The sequence below is a fragment of the Ammodytes marinus genome (assembly GCF_949987685.1).
Source record: "Ammodytes marinus genome assembly, chromosome: 5".
Classification (NCBI taxonomy): Eukaryota; Metazoa; Chordata; class Actinopteri; order Uranoscopiformes; family Ammodytidae; genus Ammodytes; species Ammodytes marinus.
In genome coordinates, this window is record NC_137234.1 from 15,445,641 (window position 1) to 15,472,509 (window position 26,869).

At 45.8% G+C, this 26,869-nt stretch overlaps 1 protein-coding gene across 1 annotated transcript in view; it reads left to right on the top strand.

Annotated features, from left to right (window-relative positions):
* The window catches only part of tln2b (talin 2b), a 58,761-nt gene that overhangs the window by 15,441 nt on the left and 16,451 nt on the right, over positions 1-26,869 (top strand). Inside the window, exons 16-45 of the mRNA XM_080027969.1 lie at positions 179-277; positions 877-1,044; positions 1,615-1,909; positions 3,588-3,754; positions 10,537-10,665; positions 11,832-11,945; positions 12,129-12,242; positions 12,363-12,497; positions 12,756-12,884; positions 12,999-13,101; positions 14,336-14,544; positions 15,091-15,210; positions 15,736-15,933; positions 16,494-16,633; positions 17,168-17,261; positions 17,588-17,677; positions 17,806-17,928; positions 18,248-18,391; positions 18,622-18,783; positions 18,936-19,076; positions 19,835-20,016; positions 20,783-20,915; positions 21,053-21,154; positions 21,291-21,461; positions 21,910-22,056; positions 23,623-23,724; positions 23,906-24,025; positions 24,760-24,906; positions 25,968-26,134; positions 26,582-26,765. Of these exons, the coding sequence (XP_079884095.1) occupies positions 179-277; positions 877-1,044; positions 1,615-1,909; positions 3,588-3,754; positions 10,537-10,665; positions 11,832-11,945; positions 12,129-12,242; positions 12,363-12,497; positions 12,756-12,884; positions 12,999-13,101; positions 14,336-14,544; positions 15,091-15,210; positions 15,736-15,933; positions 16,494-16,633; positions 17,168-17,261; positions 17,588-17,677; positions 17,806-17,928; positions 18,248-18,391; positions 18,622-18,783; positions 18,936-19,076; positions 19,835-20,016; positions 20,783-20,915; positions 21,053-21,154; positions 21,291-21,461; positions 21,910-22,056; positions 23,623-23,724; positions 23,906-24,025; positions 24,760-24,906; positions 25,968-26,134; positions 26,582-26,765 (4,329 nt within the window). The remainder of the gene's footprint in view (positions 1-178; positions 278-876; positions 1,045-1,614; positions 1,910-3,587; positions 3,755-10,536; positions 10,666-11,831; positions 11,946-12,128; positions 12,243-12,362; positions 12,498-12,755; positions 12,885-12,998; positions 13,102-14,335; positions 14,545-15,090; positions 15,211-15,735; positions 15,934-16,493; positions 16,634-17,167; positions 17,262-17,587; positions 17,678-17,805; positions 17,929-18,247; positions 18,392-18,621; positions 18,784-18,935; positions 19,077-19,834; positions 20,017-20,782; positions 20,916-21,052; positions 21,155-21,290; positions 21,462-21,909; positions 22,057-23,622; positions 23,725-23,905; positions 24,026-24,759; positions 24,907-25,967; positions 26,135-26,581; positions 26,766-26,869) is intronic.

A 26,869-nucleotide genomic window follows, 5' to 3' on the forward strand; every position in this document is an offset into this window, starting at 1 on the left:
TGTGTGTGTGTGTGTGTGTGTGTGTGTGTGTGTGTGTGTGTGTGTGTGTGTGTGTGTGTGTGTGTGTGTGTGTGTGTGTGTGTGTGTGTGTGTGTGTGTGTGTGTGTGTGTGTGTGTGTGTGTGTGTTAGGCCAGTGTAATAATAATGAATGTGGTGATGTCATCCTCTTATACACAGCCCAGGCAGACTGTGCTGACCGCGGCAGGAAGCATCGGTCAGGCCAGCGGGGACCTGCTCCGTCACATGGGGGAGGGAGAGACCGACGAGAAGTTCCAGGTTTGACGCGTTCCTATGACAGTGCCAGACCAAACAGGAATACACACACAGATTATCAGGCCCCACCTTTCAATTTTCAATACACACTGTCTTGCCTAGTCACCCCAGGCTTTATTATTAGACTGCTACTGTACTGTATGCGGATATGACAACAACGGGTCACAATGAGAGCTTTCAGTAGAAAACTGACAAGTGTCTTAGAGTTCCATTAACACAAGCTTATTTTATAGCTTTATTACCTCACACAGGTATCTTAAAGCTCCTAGATGTCTTCTCACAGCCTGGATACAGCCACTGTCTTTAGTGTTAATCCCCTGCAGAAAATGACTCATGAGCCAATAATGGTCCTACCACATGAAGAAGAGTATTGTAGTTGTGTAATCTAATTGCTTTACTTAATACCACAGATATAATGTATTATTCAGCTCCTAAAAATACATCATCTTAAACTACCCCTTTAATGAATGTCTACTGTCCAGTATTCCCACTACATCAGCTGAACATAATGAGTTGAAAAACATTTACCTTCCCCCTGTCCCCTCCCCAGTCACATGTGCGCAGCTGTGCTTCAGTGAAGGACACTGATTAATATGTTGCAGGACACACTGATGAATCTGGCCAAAGCAGTGGCCAATGCAGCTGCGATGCTAGTCCTGAAGGCCAAGAACGTGGCCCAGGTGGCAGAGGACACCATATTGCAGAACCGGGTGATCGCAGCTGCCACTCAGTGTGCCCTGTCCACCTCGCAGCTGGTAGCCTGCACCAAGGTACACTGAACTGAAAACTCGCTCATCTCAGTAGCCAAGTATAGGTAAAGGACAAACCCATAGCATAGCAGGCAGAAAATCATCCAAGCAGAAAGCATCAGACTGGCCATTGTTTGATATGGAAATTTACATTTGTTTTTCATTTAAAAACAGGGTTTTGTTTCATATCTTGAAAGCTGTATTTTCAGAAACTAATACACATAGGAACTGCTCAGTCCATTGATGACTTTAAATCGTTGTTTAAAACTCACCTCTTTGAACTGGCTTTTAATACAAGTTACAAGCTGAAGTTTGACATTTCGACATTTTATTATGCTATGTTTTTTTCATGTTGCTTAGCCTTTATGTGCCTAATATGTTGTTGGTCAACTGAGGTTGTTTTAAATCTAGTGTTCTATAAATAAACTTTGACTTGACTGTGACTTGAAATAAAAGTTGAAATTTGAAATGACCAAAATGTACCTTGGATGAGCCCTGTGTATAGCATCATAATAATAGTCTTCAACTCTTGTAATCCCTCTTACAAGATCGTTTTCTGCCAACGACTGTGTTTTTTTTCTTCGATTGCAGGTGGTGAGCCCGACCATCAGCTCCCCAGTGTGCCAGGAGCAGCTTGTGGAGGCGGGGAAGCTGGTGGATCGCTCTGTGGAGACCTGTGTCAAGGCCTGCCGCTCGGCCAGCGACGACGGAGAGCTGCTGAAGCAAGTGGGCGCTGCAGCTGGCGTGGTGAGCCAGGCACTCAGCGACCTGCTGCAGCATGTACGTCACTACGCCAGCTGTGGAGAGCCCATAGGACGCTACGACCAGGCCACTGACACCATCATGAACGTGACCGAGAACATTTTCACCTCCATGGGTGACGCTGGTGAGTGCAAGGAAAAAATTGACTCGAAGCTAGATAATTATTTTAAAGGTGGAGTCAGCTAATTCTGGATAAAGCTTGTTTTTAAAAAATGTTTGTCAAAATGAGTGAATATCTCTTCGCGATCCGCTACGCGTCCGTAATGTGTGTGCCGTGTACAAATCCAGTGTTATAACACACAGCTTTGGCTCTGTAAACAGCCATGTTACTTGTAGCTATGGTGGGTCCCCTTTGTTTACATTCCCTTTTGTTTACATGTCCGTTTACAAAGCATTGGATGTGGGTTTTAACATGGGATTAATTTGTCAGTGCTCTGCACGCACAGTAAAGACAGGGTCATGAGGAGATATTAACTGATTTTCACAAAAAGTGATTTTGACAACAAGCATTCTCCAGAATCACTGACTCCACCTTTAAAATGAGAGATGTTTGCTGCCTCCTCTGTCTATCCAAATCTTTTTTTACACACAACATGGACTTAACTGATTTTTAATGAATACCTGCTTTTGCTTGAGTTATTCTCATGTGGATAGACTGCACGATAGACTTCTTTTGATTGTCCTCTATGTTAAGTGATGTAAAAGAATTTAATAAAAATTCAATCTTTCAAAGCTCAGGCTATTTGTTCGGGTTCGAGCCATGTAGGCTTAAGAATTTCCAAACACAGCCAATTCTCAAGGGGTTGTAGGAAACATGTCATCCAAAACCACTACACAGCTCTCAATCTGGTCCCAATCAGCGTCACGGAGGCTTTGAAAACTTAAAAGGAAACACATGACCTGGGCATTTTTTGGAAGGACTTTCAATAAATCAGCAAGAAAAAAGAAAAGAAAAAAAATCTTTAGCAATAGATCGGTATTCAGTGTTTGGAGTTCATTCTACAGATAGTGTGTTGGTTGATCCCCAAGGCCATTGGATGTAGGTTGTAAAGCACCTGGATGTCTTGTCTCTGGTTGATTTCTCTGGGTGAGTTATTTCGAGCTGGAGGTGGGTGTTTGGGAAACACAGCTTTTTATAGAAGGTGTGTGGGGAGATGTATATTCCAAAAGGCTTTCATTGTTTTGAGAGAGGATGACTCAATGGAAAACCTTCTGCTGTAAAAGATCAAGAAGGTGAAAAAACAATGATAGGACGCCGCAAGACACAGAAACACACAGAAATATCTTAGTGATACTCTAATAATATGACATTTAGAAGATATTCATTCGTCCACCGTTTCTACTGATTTTTGCATCTGCATAAATGTTTAACTCGCCAGATTAGCCAAGAATAGAAATACCTACAGTCTCAATTTAGCCTTAGATGAAAACGTGAAACGCTATGCTAATTAGGTGATATTGGTGCTTAGAATAAACCTGAACCGGCACAGATTTGACAAAAAGTCTCGGCTAAAAGAATGATAACAACTCAACAGAAATCTAAACATTACTGTCAAAAAGTTCTGGCTGTCAAAATGACTCTGAATCTACAACAATCTGCACAACAAACAGACTGTGATCACTGAACAACAAAGCAAATGCAATTGCACAAAGGCGCCGAATCACATCACTGAATTTGCGCTGCTGTAACATGGGCTTGTCTTTTGTGCTGTTGTCCTAGTTGAGATTATCTCGATGATTGTGTTGGGGGCATCCATCCGCCTCTGTGCGTTCACAATACTGTTGTCTTTATGTGTGAACAGGTGAGATGGTGCGTCAGGCCAGAGTGCTAGCCCAGGCCACCTCTGACCTGGTCAATGCCATGAGATCTGATGCAGAGGCAGAAGTTGACGTCGACAACTCCAAGAAACTGCTGGCTGCAGCCAAACTCCTGGCTGATGCTACAGCTCGCATGGTGGAGGCTGCTAAGGTATAGGAGCAGGTTGACTCTTGCAATGTAATGCAATACCAATTGCATGATTGGTTATTTGTTTATGCATGTAACTAGAAATGTAATTTAATCAAATGCGTCAATTTCATTACCTCAATCTGAATGGTTCTCTGTCATTATTGCATGATGTTATTCCATTTTCTCTATCAGCACTGCACTGGTATTCTTTGCATGTCTAATGTCACGGCAATTGCAGCGTCTAAAAAAGATGAACTGAACCGAATGGCTTTTCATTTGATAGAATACACATTTTGGCATTACTGTATGCACTAGCAAGCAGCGTCATTTCACATCCGAAATATAAAAGATGGTGCAGCATCACTGTCTCTTAATAAGCCCCCTGGTATAGCGTTGAGGGAGGATATCATCAGTGTGAAATACTGAGGCAAAGTGAAGGCGTGCTGCTCATGGCACGTTAGATGTTTTTGATCCGTGACACATTAATCACCACATCGCTGCCATTATCAAAGAGGATATGTGGGAAATCGGGCACTGACGGTTTCCTTGGCAACTGTCAGAATTGCAGACGGTGCTAAATACCTCTTTGCATCTATACTGTACAATGTTTCTAACTACTGAGGTCTGATGGCATACAGGATATACTGGATCAACCTAAATATGTGTCCGTTCATTGACGTGTTTAGTTTAGTTTAGTTTAGTTTATTTCACATACAAACGATATAAAAACACGTAGTGCTAAAACTTATAAGTACATGTGTGGGTGCGGCAGAACACTGTAGAGGCTTATATTGAACACCACACCCAAAAAACATTTGCGTATTAGAATTCAAAACACACGCACAAATGCACACACACAAACAGAAAATATGTATAAATAAAAGGAATAGAAATCAACAATGCAAAACGATCAAAGAAAATCAAAACAAATACAAGACAGTAATTAAAAAGGAATTTAAATGACAAAACAATCAAAGAGATCTGTTTAAATCAGATACAAAAATATCTAAGTGCAGATATATATATATATATATATGACTGTGTGTGAATGAATGGAACCTGGAACCCTGTAAGCGCTTTGAGTCACATAGAAATAAAGCGCTATATAAATCCAATCCATTATTATTATTATTATATATATACGTATATATATATATATATGTATATATATATATGTATATATTTGATTAATCTAGATTAAAATGGCTCATTTGAATTCATTCATAATATGTGTGTGCTCCTAAATAATGACTCAAAGTAAGTCTTTGAGAACGTGTTTCTCAAGCCAGGTGGCGCATCAGACCAGGGGCTCATCTGCTTGAGGAAGCTGTTCTACTATGATAATTGGTGATGAAAATAAATAGTGTTCAACAAGATGTTACTTAGTAACGGGTTACCGGCATCGGACCTCTTTTTTCAGTAACGAGTAATCTAACGCGTTACTATCTCCAAACCAGTAATCAGATTAAAGTTACTCATCAAAGTCACTGTGCATTACTTTTTCTGTAATGTTCCTTAGTGAAACATTTTACATAACTGCACAAATGACTGCGATTGCGATTTTATGTAAATAAATGTGCACGCATGTGTCTCTAAACGCTCCAACTGCTCCAACCGCTCCTCTCGTCTTTTTGGTAGCGCCCCTCTCTGACATGCAGCGTGTGTGTGTGCGCCTGTGTCTGTGTCTGTGTGTGTGTGTGCAGCAGCAGCATTACGGCCGAACTGTGGCGCAAAACAAAGTTTTCCCCCCGATGAAATATAGCGTCTGCTAAGGGGATATTTCGGGTACGGTGACGTTGAAGAGATAGAAGTGTTTAAAACTTGGAAACTTATAGTCACGTGGCGACCGGTGGCCACACACACACACACCCACCCTGCGTTCCAATACCCGATTGTGTCGTGGGCAAGTGATGGAGAGAGAGAGCGGCGGGTGTGTGAGAGAATAAAGGCTCCTCAAGTGTCAACAACGGCCCCCGGCTATTATTATCTCCCCTGAGCCGAACAGGAGGTGGAATAAGAGATTAACGGCGATATTTTTGTTTATCGCCGATAAGAGTCTGGCGTTAACGCAGCACGTTAACGTCGATAACGGCCCACCACTAATATATATATATATATATGTATATATATATATATATATATATATATATATATATGTATATATATATATATATGTATATATGTATATATATATATATGTATATATATATATATATATGTATATATATATATGTATATATATATATATATATATGTATATATGTATATATATATATATATGTATATATTGTAGTGATCTTACATAATTCACCTATGGAACTGAAGTTCCGGGGTTCCGGGGGAACTGTTATGACTGGGGGAATTTCCTGTTTTGTCTTGTTGGCGTTTTGAGACTATCAAGAGTTTACTGTCTGCTCCGTTGTTGTTACTCGACAAGTGTATTAATGTCATTAAAGCAGTTAGCTCCGTCTTTTGACACTCCGCCTCCGACTCCCGTCTCTACACGCCACATTGGTGACCCTGACGTCAGTCCCGCTGAAGATTCCGAGACTGATTTGAATATCGATCGCAACAGCATGGCGCTTTCCATCGTTCTCAAACTGCCGAAGTTCTGGGAGACGTCCGCGGCAACGTGGTTCGCACAGGCAGAGGCTCAGTTCACCCTCCGTGGGATTACGGATGATGCCACACGCTATTACCACGTCGTCTCAGCACTGGAGAGCTCCACTGCAGCCAGGGCAGTAAGCTTTATTACATCTCCTCCTGCCCAAAATAAATATGCAGGGCTCAAGGCTTACCTCCTCAAAATCTTTGAACTGTCAAGATCGGAAAGAGCCCGGCGTCTTCTTGCCATTCAAGGCCTGGGGGACAGCAAACCCTCCGAACATATGGAAATGATGTTAAACCTGCTGGGCACGGAGGTACCAAATTTCCTTTTCATCGAACTCTTCCTGCGACACATGCCACCACACGTCCAGACAGCGCTCGCGAATACATCCATCACGGAGCCACGGGCTCTGGCAGAGGAGGCAGACAGGTTCTTTCTGGCCACCCAGCGTTTCGCCCCGGATGTGCTGGCCCCGACACGCAGTTACACTCGTGCGGGCAGCAGCGCTCCCCTTGGCGGAGGACACGCGTCCACCGACAGCCTTACCGCTGCGGGCTTGTGCTATTTCCATGCACGTTTCGGGGCCAAGGCAAAAAAGTGCCGCTCTCCGTGCACTTTCAACGCGGCGGGAAACGCCAAGGCCTGCGCTCAGTAGTGGCCGTGAGCGCAGGCACAAAGGGCCGGCTGCTGTTCATCGTGGACACCCTCTCCAGGCGTAAATTCCTTTGCGACACCGGTGCACAGAGGAGCGTGGTGCCGGCTACGGTGGACGACGCCGCCGGCGGGTTGCACGGCCCTCCCTTGACATCTGCCAACGACACCCCGATCCGAACGTATGGCACGAAGTCTGTGGATTTATGTTTTGGAGGTCAACGGTTCACATGGGATTTTGTTACAGCCGACGTCTCCTTCCCCCTCCTCGGCGCAGATTTTCTGTGCGCACACGGGCTGCTGGTTGATGTCAAGAACGAGCGCCTGGTGGACGCATTGACCTTCTCCTCGTTCGCATGTGTCTGCGATGAGGGGACATACGACGGCCTTTCTAGCTCGCTCTCTGAGGGTGACAAGTACCAGCGGCTGCTCAGAGAGTTCTCTAGCCTGCTGCAACCAACCTTCTCGTCCACGTCGACGAAACACGGTGTGGAGCACCATATTGAGACGAAAGGGCCCCCTGTCCATGCCAGGGCCCGACGGCTCGCTCCGGAGAGACTGGCGGTTGCTAAGGCTGAATTCGCCAACATGGAGCGCCTGGGCATCATTCGCCGTTCCGACAGTCCGTGGTCCTCGCCACTCCACATGGTTCCGAAGCAGGATGGCGGCTGGCGCCCATGTGGAGACTACCGCCGCCTGAATGACGCCACCACGCCCGACCGCTATCCAGTGCCCCATATTCAGGACTTCTCCGTGCATCTGGCGGGGAAGCTCCTGTTTTCCAAAGTCGACCTTGTGCGGGGCTACCACCAGGTTCCGGTGCACCCTGCGGATGTCCCGAAGACAGCTGTGGTCACTCCGTTTGGGTTGTTTGAGTTCCTCAGGATGCCATTCGGCCTGAAAAACGCGGCCCAGTCCTTCCAGCGGCTGATGGACTCGGCGCTGAGGGACATGCCTTTCATCTTCGTCTACTTGGACGATGTCCTGGTCGCCAGTTCCTCGGAGGAGGAGCACCTCACACACCTCCGGGCCCTCTTCACAAGGCTCGACCGCCACGGCTTGATCATTAACCCGGCGAAGTGTGTTTTTGGGGTGCCGTCCATCCAGTTCCTCGGGCACCTCATCAACAGGGATGGTGCCGTCCCCCTTCCGTCGAAGGTGGAGGCTGTTTCCAACTTTCCCCGCCCACGTTCGGCCCGGGGGCTCCGGGAGTTCCTGGGGATGGTCACCTTCTATCACCGATTCATACACCGGGCGGCCCACACTATGCGCCCGCTGTATGAGGCCCTCAAGGACAAGGCGCCCGGCCAAGACGTCGACTGGACTGCAGAGGGGGACAGAGCGTTCGAGGACACTAAGACTGCATTGAGCCGGGCCGCGTTGTTGGTCCACCCGTTGCCCGGAGCTCAGGTGGCCCTCACAACCGACGCGTCCGACTACGCGGTTGGCGCGGTGTTAGAGCAGTGGGACGGTGGCGCCTGGCAACCGCTCGCCTTTTTCAGCCGCCAGCTGGTACCCCGGGAGCGCAAATACAGTACTTTCGACAGGGAGCTGCTCGGCGTCTGGCTGGCAATCCGTCATTTCCGCTTCGCCCTGGAGGGCCGTCAGTTTACGGTTTTTGTGGACCACAAACCCCTCACGTTCTCCATGTCCAAGGTAGCCGAGCCGTGGTCCGCCCGCCAACAGCGCCAGCTGTCATTCATCTCTGAGTATACCACGGACATCAGGCACATCGCTGGCAAATCCAACGTGGTCGCGGATTGCCTCTCCAGAGTGATCGTCGGCGCGGTGCAGCTGGATCTCGACTACTCGCGTATGAGTGCGGAACAGGCCACGGACCACGGTTTTCAGTCCCTCAAAGACTCGGACACCGGGCTGCGCCTGGAAAAAGTGGCGATCGGCGACTCAGGGGTCAGGTTATGGTGTGACCTCTCCACCGGCCTGCCCAGGCCACTGGTCCCTGCCGGCTGGCAGCGGGCTGTTTTCGAGGCAATACACGGCCTGTCCCATCCCGGTAGGAGGGCGTCCGTGAGGCTGGTCTCTCAGAAGTTTGTCTGGAAAGGACTGAAGAAGGACGTACGGGCCTGGGTCGACTCGTGTGTGTCCTGTCAGCGTGCAAAAGTGCACCGCCACACCAAGGCCCCGTTGGAGCCGTTCGTCGTCCCTGGTAGGAGGTTCGACCATGTCAACATCGACCTGGTGGGGCCACTCCCCCCTTCGCATGGTTTCACCCACCTCCTCACGATGGTGGACAGGACGACGCGTTGGCCTGAAGCTGTGCCACTCACCTCGACATCGTCTTCCGATGTGGCCCGTGCGTTTATCGGCACGTGGGTCGCGCGCTTTGGGACACCTTCGGACCTCTCCTCCGACCGGGGTGCACAGTTTACCTCGGAGATCTGGAATGTGGTTGCCAAGGATCTGGGGGTTAAACTGCATCGCACTACCGCATACCATCCTCAGGCTAATGGTTTGTGCGAGCGGTTCCATCGCTCCATGAAGGCGGCCTTGCGTGCCAGTTTGACGGACGGCAACTGGTTGGACAAACTTCCCTGGGTGATGCTGGGGCTCCGGACGGCGCCTAAGGAGGACCTGCAGTCCTCGTCTGCCGAGTTAGTCTACGGTCAGGTGCTGCGAGTTCCAGGGGATTTCATTCCGAACGCCACAACACCCTGGTCGGCGGCCAGGCAGCGGTCCTCTCTGCTGGAGGTCGCCAAGCAGTTCGCACCCGTCCCCACTTCGCATCACTGCACCCCCGTTTCCCTGGTGCCACCCAATCTGCACACGGCGGAGTTTGTGTTCATCCGCCACGACGCCCACCGTGGACCGTTGCGCCCCCCCTATGACGGGCCGTTTAGGGTCTTGCAACACGGGGATAAGAGCCTGGTCGTGGACGTCGGTGGTAGGCCCGAGACTGTCTCTGTCGACAGGATCAAGCCTGCCCACGTGGACATTTCCAGACCGTTGGAGTTGGCCCAGGCTCCGCGCCGTGGACGCCCCCCGTTGCCACGCCCCGCTGGGCTCCCTGCCGCCTTGTCGGTGCCGTTGCCGCCCAGTCCTGGGCTTGGTCCTGCCGCACCCACCACGCCCCTCCCCTCTTCGGCCCCTGCCACTCGTTCTAGTCGCGGCCGGGCCATCGTGCCTTTCCGGCACGGGGACTTTGACTATGGGTGAATTCTGGGGGGGCTTGTGTAGTGATCTTACATAATTCACCTATGGAACTGAAGTTCCGGGGTTCCGGGGGAACTGTTATGACTGGGGGAATTTCCTGTTTTGTCTTGTTGGCGTTTTGAGACTATCAAGAGTTTACTGTCTGCTCCGTTGTTGTTACTCGACAAGTGTATTAATGTCATTAAAGCAGTTAGCTCCGTCTTTTGACACTCCGCCTCCGACTCCCGTCTCTACACGCCACAATATATATATATATATGTATATATATATATATATATATATATGGGTTTAGACGTAAAGAGTCATGTTTAACATATGAACCAAAGTTTTGTTATTTCAAACTAATTGTGTGCGTGCTTTTTGTCCTCATCAGGGGGCAGCTGCCTACCCGGAGAATGAGGACCAGCAGCAGAGGCTCAGAGAGGCGGCCGAGGGTCTACGCGTAGCCACCAACGCTGCAGCTCAGAACGCCATCAAGAAGAAACTGGTCAACAGGCTGGAGGTGTGTTAGTAGGCTAGGTCTCAATCTATGCTTTCTTTTGACCTTGTTCAAAGCACCACTCTGCCACTCGCTTCTCCTCACCTGCAAAGATGGCACATCACCCCTGAATATATAAACATCTTACAAATGTAGTAGAAAATAAATTAGAGAGAAAGATAGAGTGATTAGCCATTAGGAAAAACGAAACAGGCCCACATGCAAACACATTTGTACCATTGTGGCCCATTTAGTCTATTTGCCTCGACTTATTTTTTTCTCTCTCCTCGTATAGCCGTGAGCCATGCATCCCATTAGTGGCGTGAGTGAACTAGTTGAGTGGTAAAGATCCGTGTTTAGCCCTTTGGTATCAGTTGGCCCCCTAATGACTCGCCCGTACTCTGCTCCAGAGCGACCAATGTTCAATTTCCTACTAGGCACATAAACTATGCATTACCCAGTGCTATCAGACATGTATCTACTAACAGCCTCCATTGCGTCAGATGGCCAAAGTGATGGTGCTAATGGTCGCCTCTCCATCAAGGGAAACATGTGAGCCGAAGTGTCATGATTCAGCAAGCGTGTGTGTCACAATTATCAAAGTTGTATTTAATCCCCTGTAAATCCCCCTTAATCCTTATACTATAGAGTATAATACAGAGTACACCGCACTGTAGGCAGATAATGCTACTTCTACCCATCACATCAATGCTGCATATACTTCAGTCTTGTTTTTGTATTTTTTCTCTTTGAACAATGATATAATGTACAATGATATCACTTTCTTGTTTTCCCTCCTCGCCTCCCGAATCCACTCTACAAGGAATGTCTCTCTTCTTCTCCCTCTGTTTTCAATCTTGTCATCACTTCAAAGCCGGTCCTCTTTCTATGACATAATGCGAGCAGAGCAGTATATTTTTAGTGCTTTCGTTTTTTTTTTCTTCTCTGTTCTTCAGCAAAAGGGAAAAGCAATGCTGATGAAATAAAGATTAGGCGGTGCAATCCCACCCATTTTACCCTCTCTTGTTCGAAAACCTTTGGCTCGTTTACCCCCTCTCCGTTTGACGAGAACAACCCTGCCCGAGTTCCAAAACATGACAGCGTAATACTGCACGGAGCAATAGTGACTGAGCCAGATGCCGGTCTCATACTTAAACCTTAAATGATTTCCATTTGTATCTCCTGAACAGATAGCTGCTAAGCAGGCGGCGGCTGCTGCCACTCAGACCATAGCAGCGGCCCAAAATGCTGCTGCCTCCAACAAAAACACTGTCTCACACCAACAACTAGTACACAGCTGCAAGGTATGATTGTGTGCTCCTTTCTACTGATGTGTTTAGAAAATACTGTCAGATAAATGTACTGGAAAACTCAATCCACGTGAGTTATGTTGTTGTGAAATATGCACGCTTTCATAGTATTGGCAGTGCTTTTCACTATGCGGCCCCCGATGATGTTGATATGAAACATACGTTGTTTACATGCAGGCAGTAGCAGACAGCATTCCCCAGTTGGTGCAGGGAATGAGGAGCAGCCAGGCCCAGCCCGAGGAGCTTGGTGCCCAGCTCGCCCTCATTATGGCAAGCCAGAGCTTCTTACAGGTTAGACCCTTTCTCCATGACACATACATTAGTATAACAACTATAGTGTCTTCACTCAACACACCAAAACTGTTACTTTTATGAATGTGTGGTTGTTTTTCTGTCACCATCTTCTCTTAGCCCGGAAGTAAGATGGTGACGTCGGCAAAGTCAGCGGTTCCGACGGTGGCTGAGCAGGCGGCTGCTATGCAACTGGGCCAGTGTGCCAAGACCTTGGCTACCTGCCTGGCTGAGCTCAGGACTGCCACCCAGAAGGTATCTTTGACATAACTGCTATCTATGGGAAATGTTGTGTGTTATTTTGTTGTAATGCTGCACTGCCTATGTATGAGCCCAGTTGTTTGATCTCGTAGCATATAGGCTGGCATCATCCTGTCCGTGGCGTGCTGCATAATGGATGGGTTCACTTGAGTAACATTTGTGTGTGTGTGTGTGTGTGTGTGTGTCTGTGTCTGTGTCTCTGTGTGTGTGTGTGTGCCTTTGTGTCTGTGTGTGTGTGTGTGCTGATTGAAGGCCCACGAAGCCTGTGGTCCTCTGGAGATCGATTCAGCTCTCAAAACTGTACAGACACTCAAGAGTGAGCTTCAGGATGCCAAGATGTCAGTCATCGATAGCCAACTCAAACCTCTACCTGGGGAAACGGTCAGTACATAATAGCCAAGTCTTTTTTAATTGAAGCCCTATACTGTCAATAGCTAGCATAAGAAATACAAACGTGATGACAGTCTTATGTCTTTTTTTCTGCTGCGCACAAAGCTGGAGAAGTGCGCTCAGGATTTGGGAAGTACGTCTAAGGCTGTGGGCTCCTCCATGGCCCAGCTGCTGACGTGTGCCGCACAGGGCAATGAACATTATACAGGTAAGAAAAGTGTTTTTCTGCACAGACAGAGCGGGTCCCAGAGGCCTAAAGTATAGCTGTTAGGTTTAATCATTTATTTCTGTCTCTAGATGAAACACATTGCCAGAGTAGTAGATAGATAAAAAAAATATATCAAATAAATTCTGGATTGCTGACTCGAATTTAATTGAAAAAAGCAATTTCTTTAAACTGTGCCAAGTGGGATGTGTGAGGATAAAGCAGGCAAGGGAAAAATTATGACTCCCATTATTTGTGCTATCATCACTGTTGCCTTTAAAGCGAAGCCCCTTTGAATCCAGCACGGCTGTTTGGCCGTCAATAGCGGCTCAATTGGGGGAAATCTCGAGGGAGGGGAGATGAAGACAGATAGAGAATAGCGTTTCCCAACAATGAACGCTTCCAGGCAGCGTTCTTCTCTTGCTGTGGCCCAGGGTGCTGCTCGCTTCTCATTAATCTTATTTTCACTAGATTTAACATTCCATCTGCAAATGGCTCCACTTGGCTGGTTAATGCAATTTGATGCAATTTGCTGCTTTTCTTCTCTGCTCTGTGTGTATAATAAGTTAAGGGCACTTTCCAATGTGGGGCCACATTTATTATATTAGCTCATTTATTTAACCAATGGGAGCATTTTGTTTACTCAAGTGTGGCTCGGCTCGCCTCAATGCCAGCGGATTTGCACAATGCTATTAAAAGTATAGTAATGACAGGAAATACACATTACCTCTCAGTTTGTATTGCTTATCAGGACAGCTGTGAAATGATTGTATGACAATTTAAATAAATGTGTTTAGTGAAGTGCCAGTTTACAATTCTGCAGTAACATGGTTATCCACTCTTCCTACATAACAGTGTTCAACACAGGACAATGTGAACATCATATTAGCTCTTTTTGTGAAGAATATAACACCTGCATCAGACTGCATCATGACTGTTTTTTACTTATACTGATATTATTTGGTTGCTTCATGATATTCTCTCTACCTTTTGTACCCGTGATCGAAATAACATTGCATTGTTGAATTCTAATCAATAGTTCGACTGACATTTGTACATACTGTAGTATATCCCCTAGTAATGATACAAATAAATCAAATTAAACCAAAACACATAACAATGGAATAATTAAATTAAATTAAAAACAGAAAAACACACATGGATCAAATATATACAGTAGTCTAACAATAACAAGCTACTTCCTGTCTTTCCAACATATGACTTGTTGTTCTTGCAGGTGTGGCTGCCAGAGAGACGGCCCAGGCTTTGAGGACGTTGGCTCAAGCGGCCAGAGGAGTGGCAGCCAGCACCAGGGAGCCCCAGGCTGCTGCTGCCATGCTGGATTCAGCCCAGTACGTCATGGAGGGCTCGGCCATGCTCATCCACGAAGCCCACCAGGCCCTGGTTCATCCTGGAGATGCCGAGAGTCAACAGAGACTGGCACAGGTATCGCATCCCATCACTCCCAAATATTATATTTATACCCCAGAGGAGCTGATATTCATGTAGCGATCATCACATTGTTCCTCTTAGGCCCCCCTCTCTCTCTCTCTCTCTCTCCTCTACTGATGTGTGAAAATGTTCTTCCTTCCATAACAATCATCCCCTTTAAGCGTTGCTATTTTCTCTCTGCTCTGCCTCACGCCTGGTATTCCTCTCTCTTTCTCTCTCTTTCTCTCTCTTTCTCTCTCTCTCTCTCTCTCTCTCTCTCTCTCTTTCTCTCTCTCTCTCTCTATCTCTGGAGTGCCACAGTAAAACTGCTCATTCTCCCGCAGTCCCTTCAGGGGATAAACATATTGTTTGGCATATATATCTATGACAGCAGCATGAATTAGTGACACAGATTACTGTGCACCGCGGCGAGCCCAATTTGCATTCCTAAATGTTTTTCCCCTTATAGCCCTGGGACTTATGTATTGTGTAGCACATCTTTAGACTTGATTACTGACTAATGGAGGGTCCATTGATAGAGTGCTGTGCTGTGTTTTTAAGGTGGCCAAAGCCGTGTCGCACTCCCTGAACAATTGTGTGAATTGCCTGCCAGGCCAGAAGGATGTTGACATGGCCCTCAGGAGCATCGGAGAGGCCAGCAAGAAGCTACTGGTGGACATTGTGAGTGCTGTTCAGGCTTGTACTTTGGGATCGGGTCGTATTTAGAGTATTTGTATTTACACACGTTAGTGGCTAGCTACGCAGTATAAAGCATTTACACAAATCAGTTCCGAGCACATACATTACATACAACTCAGACTCAATGAACTCATTCTAAATTCAAGTCAAAACTCCCCTCTTCAAGAAAGCATATGACACCTGACTCCACCCACACTACACCTGACCCCACTCCAAACTTTATATTTCATTTTTATGTATGTTTTTCTATATGTATGAGGTAAAGTGTCTTTGAGTGACCTCCAAAAAAGCGCTGTATAAATTGTATCTATTATTATTATTATTATTATTATTATTATTATTATTATTATTATTATTATTATTATTATTATTATTATTATTATTATTATTATTATTATTATTATTATTATTATTATAAAAAATGTCACCCCATAACTGGACAGGTTTAGACTTTTTTCCTATGTGTGCCCAAGTAGATGTGTGTGTGTGTTTGTGTTGTCTTTGAAGCTGCCTATCTGCAGAAAGCTTTTCCAGGAGGCCCAGACCGATCTGAACCACACAGCGGCCGAGCTCAACCACTCTGCAGGCGAGGTGGTCCACTCCTCCCGCGGAAGCAGCAGCCAGCTGGCCGCGGCCTCGGGCAAGTTCAGCCATGACTTTGATGAGTTCCTGGATGCCGGCGTAGAAATGGCAGGACACACCCAAGTAGGTTTCAACATCATAGACCCCACCTCCCCCCACCCCCATCCACACACTGTATCCAAACAGTTCAAAAGTTAATCCAATGCCACCAGCATTTTATACAAAGAGACATAGACAAAACTTAAAGCCTTGAATGCCTTGAGTGGCCAAGCTCATATTTTTTTGTCACTTTCACTATCACCTAAGCTATTTTAGTCATTTGTTAAATAACGTGTCTTCTAATTCAATTAGGCACCTGATTGGCCCTCAAGAGAACTTACACAGTCATATGTAATGAGATCTTGTGGTGTTCTTGTTCTGGTTATTTTGCTCATTAACTTGGAAACATCGTCGGTGGATTGGAGTTGATGTAGCATGACACCGTGCTGTAATCAGGCTCAAAGAGGCCTTCTGAGTGAGGAAACAGGATATAGGTTGTAGGAACACATTAAATACCCCCATTTCTTTTTCTTTTTTTTTTTTACAATATCCATGAATCCTATTACCAATACGGTGCATACTGTGTTATTTTTGACTACATTTAATCAATCTTAAAAAAAAAAAATCTTCCCTTGCCTGTGCAGAGCAAAGACGACCAGATCCAAGTCATTGGTAACCTGAAAAACATCTCCATGGCATCCAGTAAGCTGCTGCTCGCCGCCAAGTCTCTGTCAGTGGATCCAGGCGCAGCCAATGCTAAGAATCTTCTAGCCGTGGCAGCAAGGTGCGTTAAGATGCAGATGGCACCTGATGATGTGTGTCAGATATTCTCATAATTGGTGTTCCCTTGATAAAGATATCTTACAGGATCCCGGTCCCCATTCGTGCCTGTAGAAAGTTACGACGAGATTTTATGCTTAAATGTAAAAAAAAAAAAATGTCTGTCTGCCACACCTAAGCTGTGTGTCAGTTCAGCATTGCTAGAGCGAGCATGTGGTCCTGCCCTCCCATTGAGAAGCCAAACAGCTGGTCCCACAGGGCTTTGGGCCTGACTGACTTCTCTCTCTGTCTAATTAGGAAGATGGAAGCCTTGGCTAGGGGCCTGTCTGTGCTCAGGAAGGCTTGAACGCAAACTCAAGACAATCAGTCCAGTCCGCACTGCGTTAGCATTTTACCAGCTCGAATAGGGGAGCCAAGAGAGCATGTGAGAGCAAGTGTTGAGTAAAGCCAGGCTGTGCTCTGTCTGTGTGTGCATGCAGAGGACACATGTGTGAGCTAACAATAAGCCTGTGTGGCTGCCTGTGTGTGTGTGTTTCAGGGCAGTGACAGAGAGCATTAACCAGCTAATCACGCTCTGTACCCAGCAAGCAGCAGGACAAAAGGAATGTGACAACGCCTTGAGGGAGCTGGAGGTAGCCGTCCTCACACACACACCCTGTACCACACACACACACACACACACACACACACACACACTCCCATGAAGCCATTCATTATAGACGGGCATTCAAAACTACAGATACTGCATGAGTGACACTTTTTAAAGAAATCCATACTGAAGCCTACATTCTCTTATACTAAAGTAACTGAAATTGGCAGTAAGGCTGTGATGATTTATCAAGGCACTATGCTAAATTAAGCAGCTGATAGAAATGTAAAAGCATGGCATTGCAATCGTGCTCAGCTGTGTGTCTGTGGTAGTTTGTAGTACGTTATCGTCCTATTTGTCTGTGTACAGGCTGTCAGAGGGCTCCTGGATAATCCCAACGAGCCTGTCAATGAGCTCTCCTACTTTGACTGCATCGAGAGCGTCATGGAGAATTCAAAGGTACACGGGCTGTCAACATAATTGCGGGAAGTGTAGGAACACTAACCGTCAGAGACATTTGACGTATGAGGCGGCCAAAGCTGTAAATACGTACCGTTTATTTTTTTCTCCGATTCCACACACACCAGGTCCTAGGAGAGTCGATGGCGGGCATTTCTCAGCATTGTAAGACGGGCGATGTGCTAGCCTTCGGGGAGAGCGTGGGCGTGGCCTCCAAAGCACTGTGTGGGCTGACAGAGGCCGGGGGACAGGTAAGAACACAGCATGCATGGTACCAACTCACTCTGTGTAACTATCCTTCTGCTCCCATATCAGCTTTTGTTTTATGTCTTCGGCACTCTATTTTTAATCATGTTACATTTCAATTTGGGAAAAGAATAATCGTTGCATATATTTCAAGGTTGTTACAGGCCTCTAAATAATACATCTTGACAAGTTGGAATCCATTCATGAATGAAGAGGGTTAGCTCAATTGTGATCTGATTTTAAAGGGCAATAAAAAGACCCTGTTTACTGGCAAATTTATACATTCATATAATCCTGCTTTTGTTGTTGTTTTCTTTCCTGTAGGCCTCTTATCTCGTAGGTGTGTCTGATCCCAATAGCCAGTCGGGCCACGAAGGGCTGGTGGATCCCATCCAGTTTGCAAAGGCCCATCAGGCTATACAGATGGCTTGTCAAAACTTAGTAGACCCAGCCAGTAGTCCTTCACAGGTAAGAAACCGATAAACTGGGCCTTGAGAAGATTCCCCCCGTCATATGGGAATGCATTTGATACAGCAGTGTACACAGATATCTTGTGACTTGAATGAAATGGCTCATTAAGTTTGTAGACGACCTGACTTGTCGTAAATAATTCACTCTACACACTTCAGTGGAATACCTCATTTCTTTTTAACAACTGCTGCTTCCTATTTGTTTGCATTTCTTTCTTTTTCTGTCAGGTCTTGTCTGCAGCAACGATCGTGGCCAAGCACACCTCGGCTCTGTGCAACGCCTGCCGAATGGCTTCTTCCAAAACCTCCAACCCCGTGGCCAGGAGACAGTTTGTCCAGTCAGCCAAAGAGGTGGCCAACACCACGGCCAACCTTGTCAAAACCATCAAGGTCAACTCCCCAACCGATCAAAACGTTGAGTGATAATAACTTGTTTACAGAATTATTATCGCCACGTGAGAAGCTGTAAATGTGTGTGTGTATATCTACAGAAATAAGGAGAAAATGGAGAATTATACGTGTGTGGTTGTCATCTCTTTCAGGCCTTAGATGGGGATTTTTCGGACGATAACAGAACCAGATGTCGTGTTGCCACGACGCCACTCCTCGAAGCCGTAGAGAACCTGTCAGCCTTTGCCAACAACCCGGAGTTTGCTAGTATCCCAGCTCAGATCAGCAACGAGGTAATCATCCATTTTGATGCTTGTGTGAAATGCCCCCATTAAAAGAGCGTATTTTGCATCCACAATTCCTTATGATTTAGCCGAATGAAAAATAAATTGAACGTCAATCTTTTATCGGTGTCCTCTGTTCTCATCCAATTAGTAATTACTTTCCAGTTATCGCACAGAGGATCTCGTTCAAGCCGCTCTCGACAGAGATTTTTGATGAATATGTTTTTAACTTCTGCACTCAAATAGTTACCGGCACTTTCACATGAGCTGACACAGAAAGGTTTGTACAGCGAGCAAACGTGGGTGGGAATTGGATTGAGGTCCAATTTTCCTTTTTCTTTTAATGAAAAAAAAAGTATGAAGATGGATTTTTATTTTTCAATCAGTTCTCACACAGTCCTCTAAAAAGCTTTATGGCTGTAATCTTTCGGAGGTCAGTGTTTAAACGGGGACTCTCTCTCTCTCTGCACAGCTGCTCTAATCTTCTAGTTTGTTAATCTAATTGTCGAGGGAGGCTTTGGTTGGGATCATAAAGACTGAAGGTGTTTCTTCCCCGCATGTTCGGGTAAAGCCGTAGTTTCTAATCTCATCCCCTCCCTATGATTGCACCTTTTGATCTCTCCCAAATTAGTCGAGGGATTTTAACAACTCTGTCATACCAATGTGGCTGTAGCTCTCTGCCTCTCAGGCTGTTACCTGTTATTTCACCTGCAATTTATTTTTATTTTCATGTTCTTTCTTTTATTTTTTATTTTCAATTCCCACAGGGCTCGGCAGCCCAGGAGCCTATTGTGCGTTCAGCCCGCTCCATGCTGGATAGCTCCTCGTACCTTTTAGAGACGGCCCGCTCGCTGGTCCTCAACCCCAAAGATCCTCCCACCTGGTCCATACTAGCCGGACACTCTCGAACGGTTTCTGACTCCATCAAGAGCCTCATCACCTCCATCAGGTTGGTAGTAATCCCACCTGCTGCCACATCTGTCTCCGCAGGATTTACCCCTGAATCCAGGGCTGATAACGCTTTGTGTGGGTGGGGGGGAGAAAATGCTTCTGGAACCACAGGGCTTATTTCGTGGTGTGTGTGTGTGTGTGTGTGTGTGTGTGTGTGTGTGTGTGTGTGTGTGTGTGTGTGTGTGTGTGTGTGTGTGTGTGTGTGTGTGTGTGTGTGTGTGTGTGTGTGTGTGTGTGTGTGTGTGTGTGTGTGTGTGTGTGTGTGTGTGTGTGTGTGTGTGTGTGTGTGTGTGTGTGTGTGTGTGTGTGTGTGTGTGTTCAGCAAAGCAATACAATTGCCACATTAGTTTTTTGTATCTGCCGCGATTCCATCCTGCCTTGTAATAGATTAGTGAACGTTATAGAGCAGTGATGAGACAATGAGCCGCGGCCCGCGGTGAATCTGCAACACATATTATCAAATGTAGTAGCCGCACACTTATCTATCTGTCTAATCTTCCTCAGGTCAAATGGTGTTTTTTTTTTTTACCTTTTGGATGGAGGAAGCCTTACTGTTTCCCCCTGCTTCCAGTCTGTATGCTATGCTAAGCTAAGCTAATCACCTGCAGGCTAGAGCTTTATATTAAGTATACAGATGTGAAAGTGGCGTAGTTTCATTTTGTCTTGTACTTAAAAAAATTATTTTATATTTTTTGCACAATAATTTCATAATGTTTTTAAACATTATGTGTCTTTTTTTTTTTACAACATTTCTGATGCTATAGGGACAAGGCACCGGGACAGAGGGAGTGTGATTACTCCATCGATAACATCAATAAGTGTATCCGGGACATTGAGCAAGCTTCTCTGGCTGCAGTCGGGCAGAGTTTGCCCTGCAGAGATGATATCTCAATGGAAGTGAGTGCGAGTAGTAGTAGTAGTAGTAGTACCCCATCAGCTCTATCTTGTCGGGAGAGGAAGTAACATAATGGGATCTGTAGTCTTTTCTGTTGTCTGACTTTATACCGTAATTCCCTTTGCCATAAATTCACCAGGCGCTCCAGGACCAGCTGACGTCCTCTGTGCAGGAGATTGGCCATCTGATTGATCCTGTCTCCACCACGGCCCGAGGCGAAGCTGCCCAACTAGGACACAAGGTGCTGGTCGGAAACATATATCCCCTTATCACCGCTTTGGGGTTTAGAAAGAAGAAGAATAAAAAACATTCTGTCTGTTTCCTATCTTAATCTTTCCTCAGACAGCTTTTCTTATTTCTTCCTCTCATTCTCCCAGGTGACCCAGCTGGCCAGTTACTTCGATCCCCTCATTGTGGCGTCCGTGGGCCTGGCCTCTAAGCTGCACGACCACCAGCAGCAGATGACCATCCTGGACCAGACCAAAACACTGTCCGAGTCTGCCCTACAGATGCTCTATGCTGCCAAGGAAGGCGGCGGAAACCCAAAGGTACTAAGCTGTAGTTACATGTAGCTACAGTGTGTTTAGCCTATACCTTGACCTATCACCTGTTTGACTCATTAGAAAATAGGCTGGTTAGAAAGGGGCGCTCCTAATGTAGTGGTTTGAGCCCCTACCCGTAGGGGCTCAGTCCTCAGAAACAGCAGACCCACAGGTTAGAATCCGGCCCGTGGTCGTTCTCTGCATGTCATTTCCCTCTCTGCCCCATTTCACCTCTGTCTCTCCAAAACTATCTAATAAAGCATCTTAAAAAAAATAATAATAATAGGCTGGAAAAAAGTCCTTAGCCTTTTTACAGCAGCATTAATCGAGCCCTGGTGAAGTGTACTCACCATCTGTAGCACTCTGGAGCTTTTATCAAGCTGATAAATGTCCCTGCTGGCAAGGCCGAGAAGGTGTCACATAAACGTTAAATCAGCTTGACTGTGTCCCCCAGGCGTGCCACACCCACGATGCCATCTCTGAAGCAGCCCAGCTGATGAAGGAGGCTGTGGACGACATCATGGTGACTCTGAATGAGGCAGCAAGTGAAGTGGGCATGGTCGGAGGCATGGTGGAGTCCATCGCTGAGTCCATGGGCAGGGTGAGTAAAGGGTGTGTGTGCACGTGTGTGTGTGTGTGTGTGTGTGTGCGCGCGTGTGAAGTCAGTAAACTGGAATCATTCCATACAGGCTGCCTTCAGCTAATACTGGGACTGAAGTGGTGGCACAGGATCCCAAAAACTGAACTTTATGAACGCGCTAACATCGAGCCCCTGGAAGTCTTGCTCTTCCAAAAACAGCTGCGGTGGGCAGGTCATGTAATCCGCATGCCTCAGGATAGGCTACCCCGAAAGGTCCTATACGGAGAGATCCCAGACAGCAGTAGGTCAGCAGGAGGTCAGCGCAAGAGATACAAAGATCACTTGAAAACTTCTCTTAAGTTGTGTGGCATCCACCCACTAGTGCTGGAGACATTGGCCTCTGACCGACATCAATGGAGTGTATCCTGTCACAAAGGCTCTGTAACCTACGCAACTCAATTAAAAAACAAAGCAGCTGCAAAGCGGGAACTACGTCATCAACCACCCGCTATGCAAGGGGAATTCTGCTGTGATGTATGTAACCGAATTTGCGGATCACGAATAGGACTGCACAGCCACAGACAAACCCATCGGAAGTAGCCAAGAGCCATGGACTTTTTGATTCTTTTAATTCTTCATCCTCAAGGGCATAAATGTGACGTCATCGTCGAAATCGACGGACAACTGAAGAAGTGTGCGCGCGTGTGCATGTGCGTGTTATGCCATCTCGTATGAGGTCTTGCTCAGGTGGCGTAAATGGATTTCAGGGATGACACTTATTCTTATCTTATTTGAAGGAAGTCAAGATGAGTGCCCACCTCCTAAAGAGTAATTCCACAGTGGGAGTACAAAGTGTGTCTCATTAGCCCAGTAGATGACAAGTTTTTTCAATCCATTGCCCACTGGTGATGTTAGCCGTCATTTATCTGGCTTGCTGGCGACATATCGATGTGTTGACACGGCGGTTAGTAACTTGACAGGGATTTGCAAATTATCAGACATGTACGCATGGCTCAGATTTTATCCATTCATTTTATATATCTTCTGTGTTTTTTTTTATTTTTCTACCCTCAACTTGAACATAATATGGCAACCTGCATTAAAGAGCTATTAGCATATATAGTGTTGAACACTTCACAAGAATGCATACATAAAAAAGGTTTATAATGTATGTTTTCCTAATGGGTTTTTAATTGTTATGTAATTATACATCAATGAACAGGTTGCACTGCAGAAAGAACTGCCTAATGGCCAAATGGTGTGCATCGAATATTGGCATTGTCAGCAGTACAGCTTCATTTATCTTTGTAGTGCCCTCTTAAATGAATCACCATACATTTGGATAATTTGAATCCCTACAACAATGTATCTTTTTTAGAATTAGGCCACAATAGCATTGAGACACAACAGTGATTAATGACCTTTTAACGGCTGGGCATTTTTAACACCTGCTTGAACAACAAATCAAGACTTATTGGCAGGTGATCAATCATCTTAACATTGATCTATTACATCACACATGATGAATGTGAGTAGTAAGCCCTCAAATAAATAAATAGATAAATACTGTAGCATTGATCTTAACAGGTGGATGAAGGAACACCTCCTGAGCCTGAGGGATCGTTTGTGGACTACCAGACCACCATGGTGAAGTTCTCCAAGGCCATCGCTATCACTGCACAGGAGATGGTGAGCGCACTGACTGTACACACACACATACCACTGGAGTCCATGGGGCTGACTCTGTGACTCTGTGTGTGCTTTCCATTACATTTTTTCCAATCTGCAATGGCAATATTTGTCAGTAGGCGCTCCGGAAACATTAATCAGCCTCTCTAGTGATGATGTATGTTCACTCTCTGTTTGCCAGATGACTAAGTCTGTAACCTGCCCTGAAGAGCTGGGTGGCCTTGCCTCTCAGGTGACGGTGGACTATGGACAGCTAGCGCACCAAGGACGCCTGGCTGCAGCCACCGCAGAGCCGGAGGAGGTGAGAGGCCACGCTCTCTCTCTGTCTCTCTGTCCTATGCTATATGTTTCTGAGAATGACATGTACTGTGATGAAATATTCAACACATGACAAAGTATTTTTTTTTTTTGTTCCAATAGTGCCCCTGAAATGTCAAACTGAACTATCAGATAAAAGGTTGAATCTTTACACTGAAAATGCTTTGGGATATACAGTATATTCCCTCACATACGCTGATTTCAGTAGACGTTTGATGTTCTTTAACATGACACCCCTTTTACCGGAGGCTGCTCTGGACAGTGTGAGATCAAACAGAGATATACACCCTTACAGAATCCATCGCTCTTAAGGCCCCCACATAGTCTTTTTTCTTAAAGCTTTTCTCTGCAGACTCCAGAGGGCAGCAGCATATGGAAACATTGCACTAATAAGCACACAGCTCTTATCAATATCTTGTAAATAACAGGCTGCTAGAAACCCCTGCTGGTTACCATAGCGACATTGTGCCTCTACAAGTCTAAAAAGCCTATAGTGATGCTTATAATGGAGTACCGCCCCCCACCCCGTGAATCATACCGTCTGTAAATTAAAGGTGTAGTGCCAGCATTACCTCCCCTAAGGGTGCTTGAAATCATTTTCGCCCACCTGCGCAATAAGTGACAGTGTCGGTTTATGACATGATTGTACCGTTGTACATTGACACAAATTGGAAGATGGATGCGTTGGTAAGTCGATACGTGCTTTTATGCTTTCAGGTTAGTTACCAGATCAAGTCGCGGGTGCAAGAGCTGGGCCATGGCTGTATCTACCTGGTGCAGAAGGCTGGAGCGCTACAACTCAGCCCCACTGACAGCTTCTCCAAGAGGGAGCTCATTGAGTGTGCCCGTGCGGTCACAGAGAAGGTAAGCAATGTGGTCACAAACTGGTGGCATGAGGCTTCTTTAACTTTAACATACATCTTGATTTTTTTTTTTTTTTTTTTTTTTTTTTTTAAGAAACCCATTTTTGCTGACATAATTTGCCATCTCTGCTGTTTAGAAGGGTGGAATCATCGAGTGTCCACCAAGCATTAGCATTTTTATGAAAAGTATCTATCATGCATCGCTCAGTACAGCTGCCGTATATTTATACTTATGTAAATTAAGTGATAGAGAACATTTAAATGGGTGCAATTGCAGGAGTTAAGAAGGGGCAGTTTTAGGTGGGAAAAAATACTGATGCTGACAGGTATGATTTGAATATTATTAATTCTTTTTTTTAAGGTTGAGCTTGAGTTTGACTTAATGTTCAACTCAGAAGAATAAAGGTGTCATTTTTTAAGTGGTAATAACTGGTGCTTTGCTATATTGTTGTAGCAGTCTTGCAGGTCATGAGAGCATGCTTTCCTGACCACCCTCACACTGTGCAGTTAATAATAATACTAATATCTCCCCGCTGCGACGCTGGCAGCAGCTCACAAATTAGAATTTCTCTCCACTCTGAGGCTGTAATTTGATTCAGGGCCCATATCAAACTTGAATAATTTGAGGGTCTCACGCCTGCTGATATGTGGTGCCTGGGCCTCCATTGAAATGTTCCTCTCAGGGCATTCCATTTGTTTATGAGGTTCGGGCAGACAGCGGTATTCAGGGGAGATATGTGATTTGCATAGTCTGGCTCATTGACTTAATGTGGTTGTGTCGCTGCCTGTATGATTCATGCTTCAAAAGTTTTTATGCTTTTTTTTTTACCATCTCCTTTAATGAAGTTTATCCCCAAAAAATGTTACTCTAAACCTTTGCAACCTCAGTCACCTTGAACATACAGACTTCGCCGACATTCTATAAATAGGAAAAAGCTTGATCATTAAACATGCACAATGTATAAATTCAGGCACCGGGGGCTATTTTAACACCTGTAAAAACAAGCACGTCTGAAGGATCTTTTTCCTGCATTATAATGCTATATGCTTCACATGTTCCAGGTGTCCTTGGTACTGTCTGCACTGCAGGCGGGGAACAAAGGCACCCAGGCCTGTATCACAGCAGCCAGTGCAGTGTCGGGCATCATCGCTGACCTGGACACCACCATCATGTTCGCCTCAGCTGGAACACTGAGCCCTGAGGATGAAGAGTCTTTCGCTGACCACAGGTGCATTAGCCTAGTTGCCACAAATAAACAGAACAGGCAGACAAAGACATGATCTCAAAAAAACTCCAATCCACAAAAAAAAGAGCTGAGATTGACGACGTTAAAATGGGCAATAGATTAATAGATTAATATTTTTCCTGAGCACACAAGGGTAATATCACTTTGATTTCAGTTGCTGCTAGGTTTGTTTTTTACAGCCGCAACACCACATAACAGCTCCATTTCTCTTCTGATGACTCACTCAGGAGAAGTGCAGTTTTTGCCAATGAAGCCGACTATTCGGAAGCATTTCACATAATGACTATCTAATCAAAAGCTGTCCTTACCAAACACAAATCTGTTTACGAGAAGCAGCAGCAGCAGCAGCTTCCTTTCATATTGCTGGTACTATGAGTGTGTCTTTGGAGCAGATTGTGACTAAATGTGTCCCTCTATCCCTCTCTATAGGGAGAGCATCTTGAAGACAGCCAAGGCGCTGGTGGAGGACACTAAGCTGCTGGTTGCAGGGGCCGCTTCCAGCCAGGATAGACTGGCACAGGCCGCCCAGTCCTCAGCCAAGACCATCACCCAGCTCACAGAGGTGGTCAAGATGGGAGCCACCAGCATGGGCTCTGAAGACCCTGAGACACAGGTGAGGCAAAAACTACAACACATTCACCCTTAACAATGTCCGATAAAACCATGGATTCGTTAAAGGTGCTACGAGGAACTTTTCAATATTTCTGAAACGGTTTG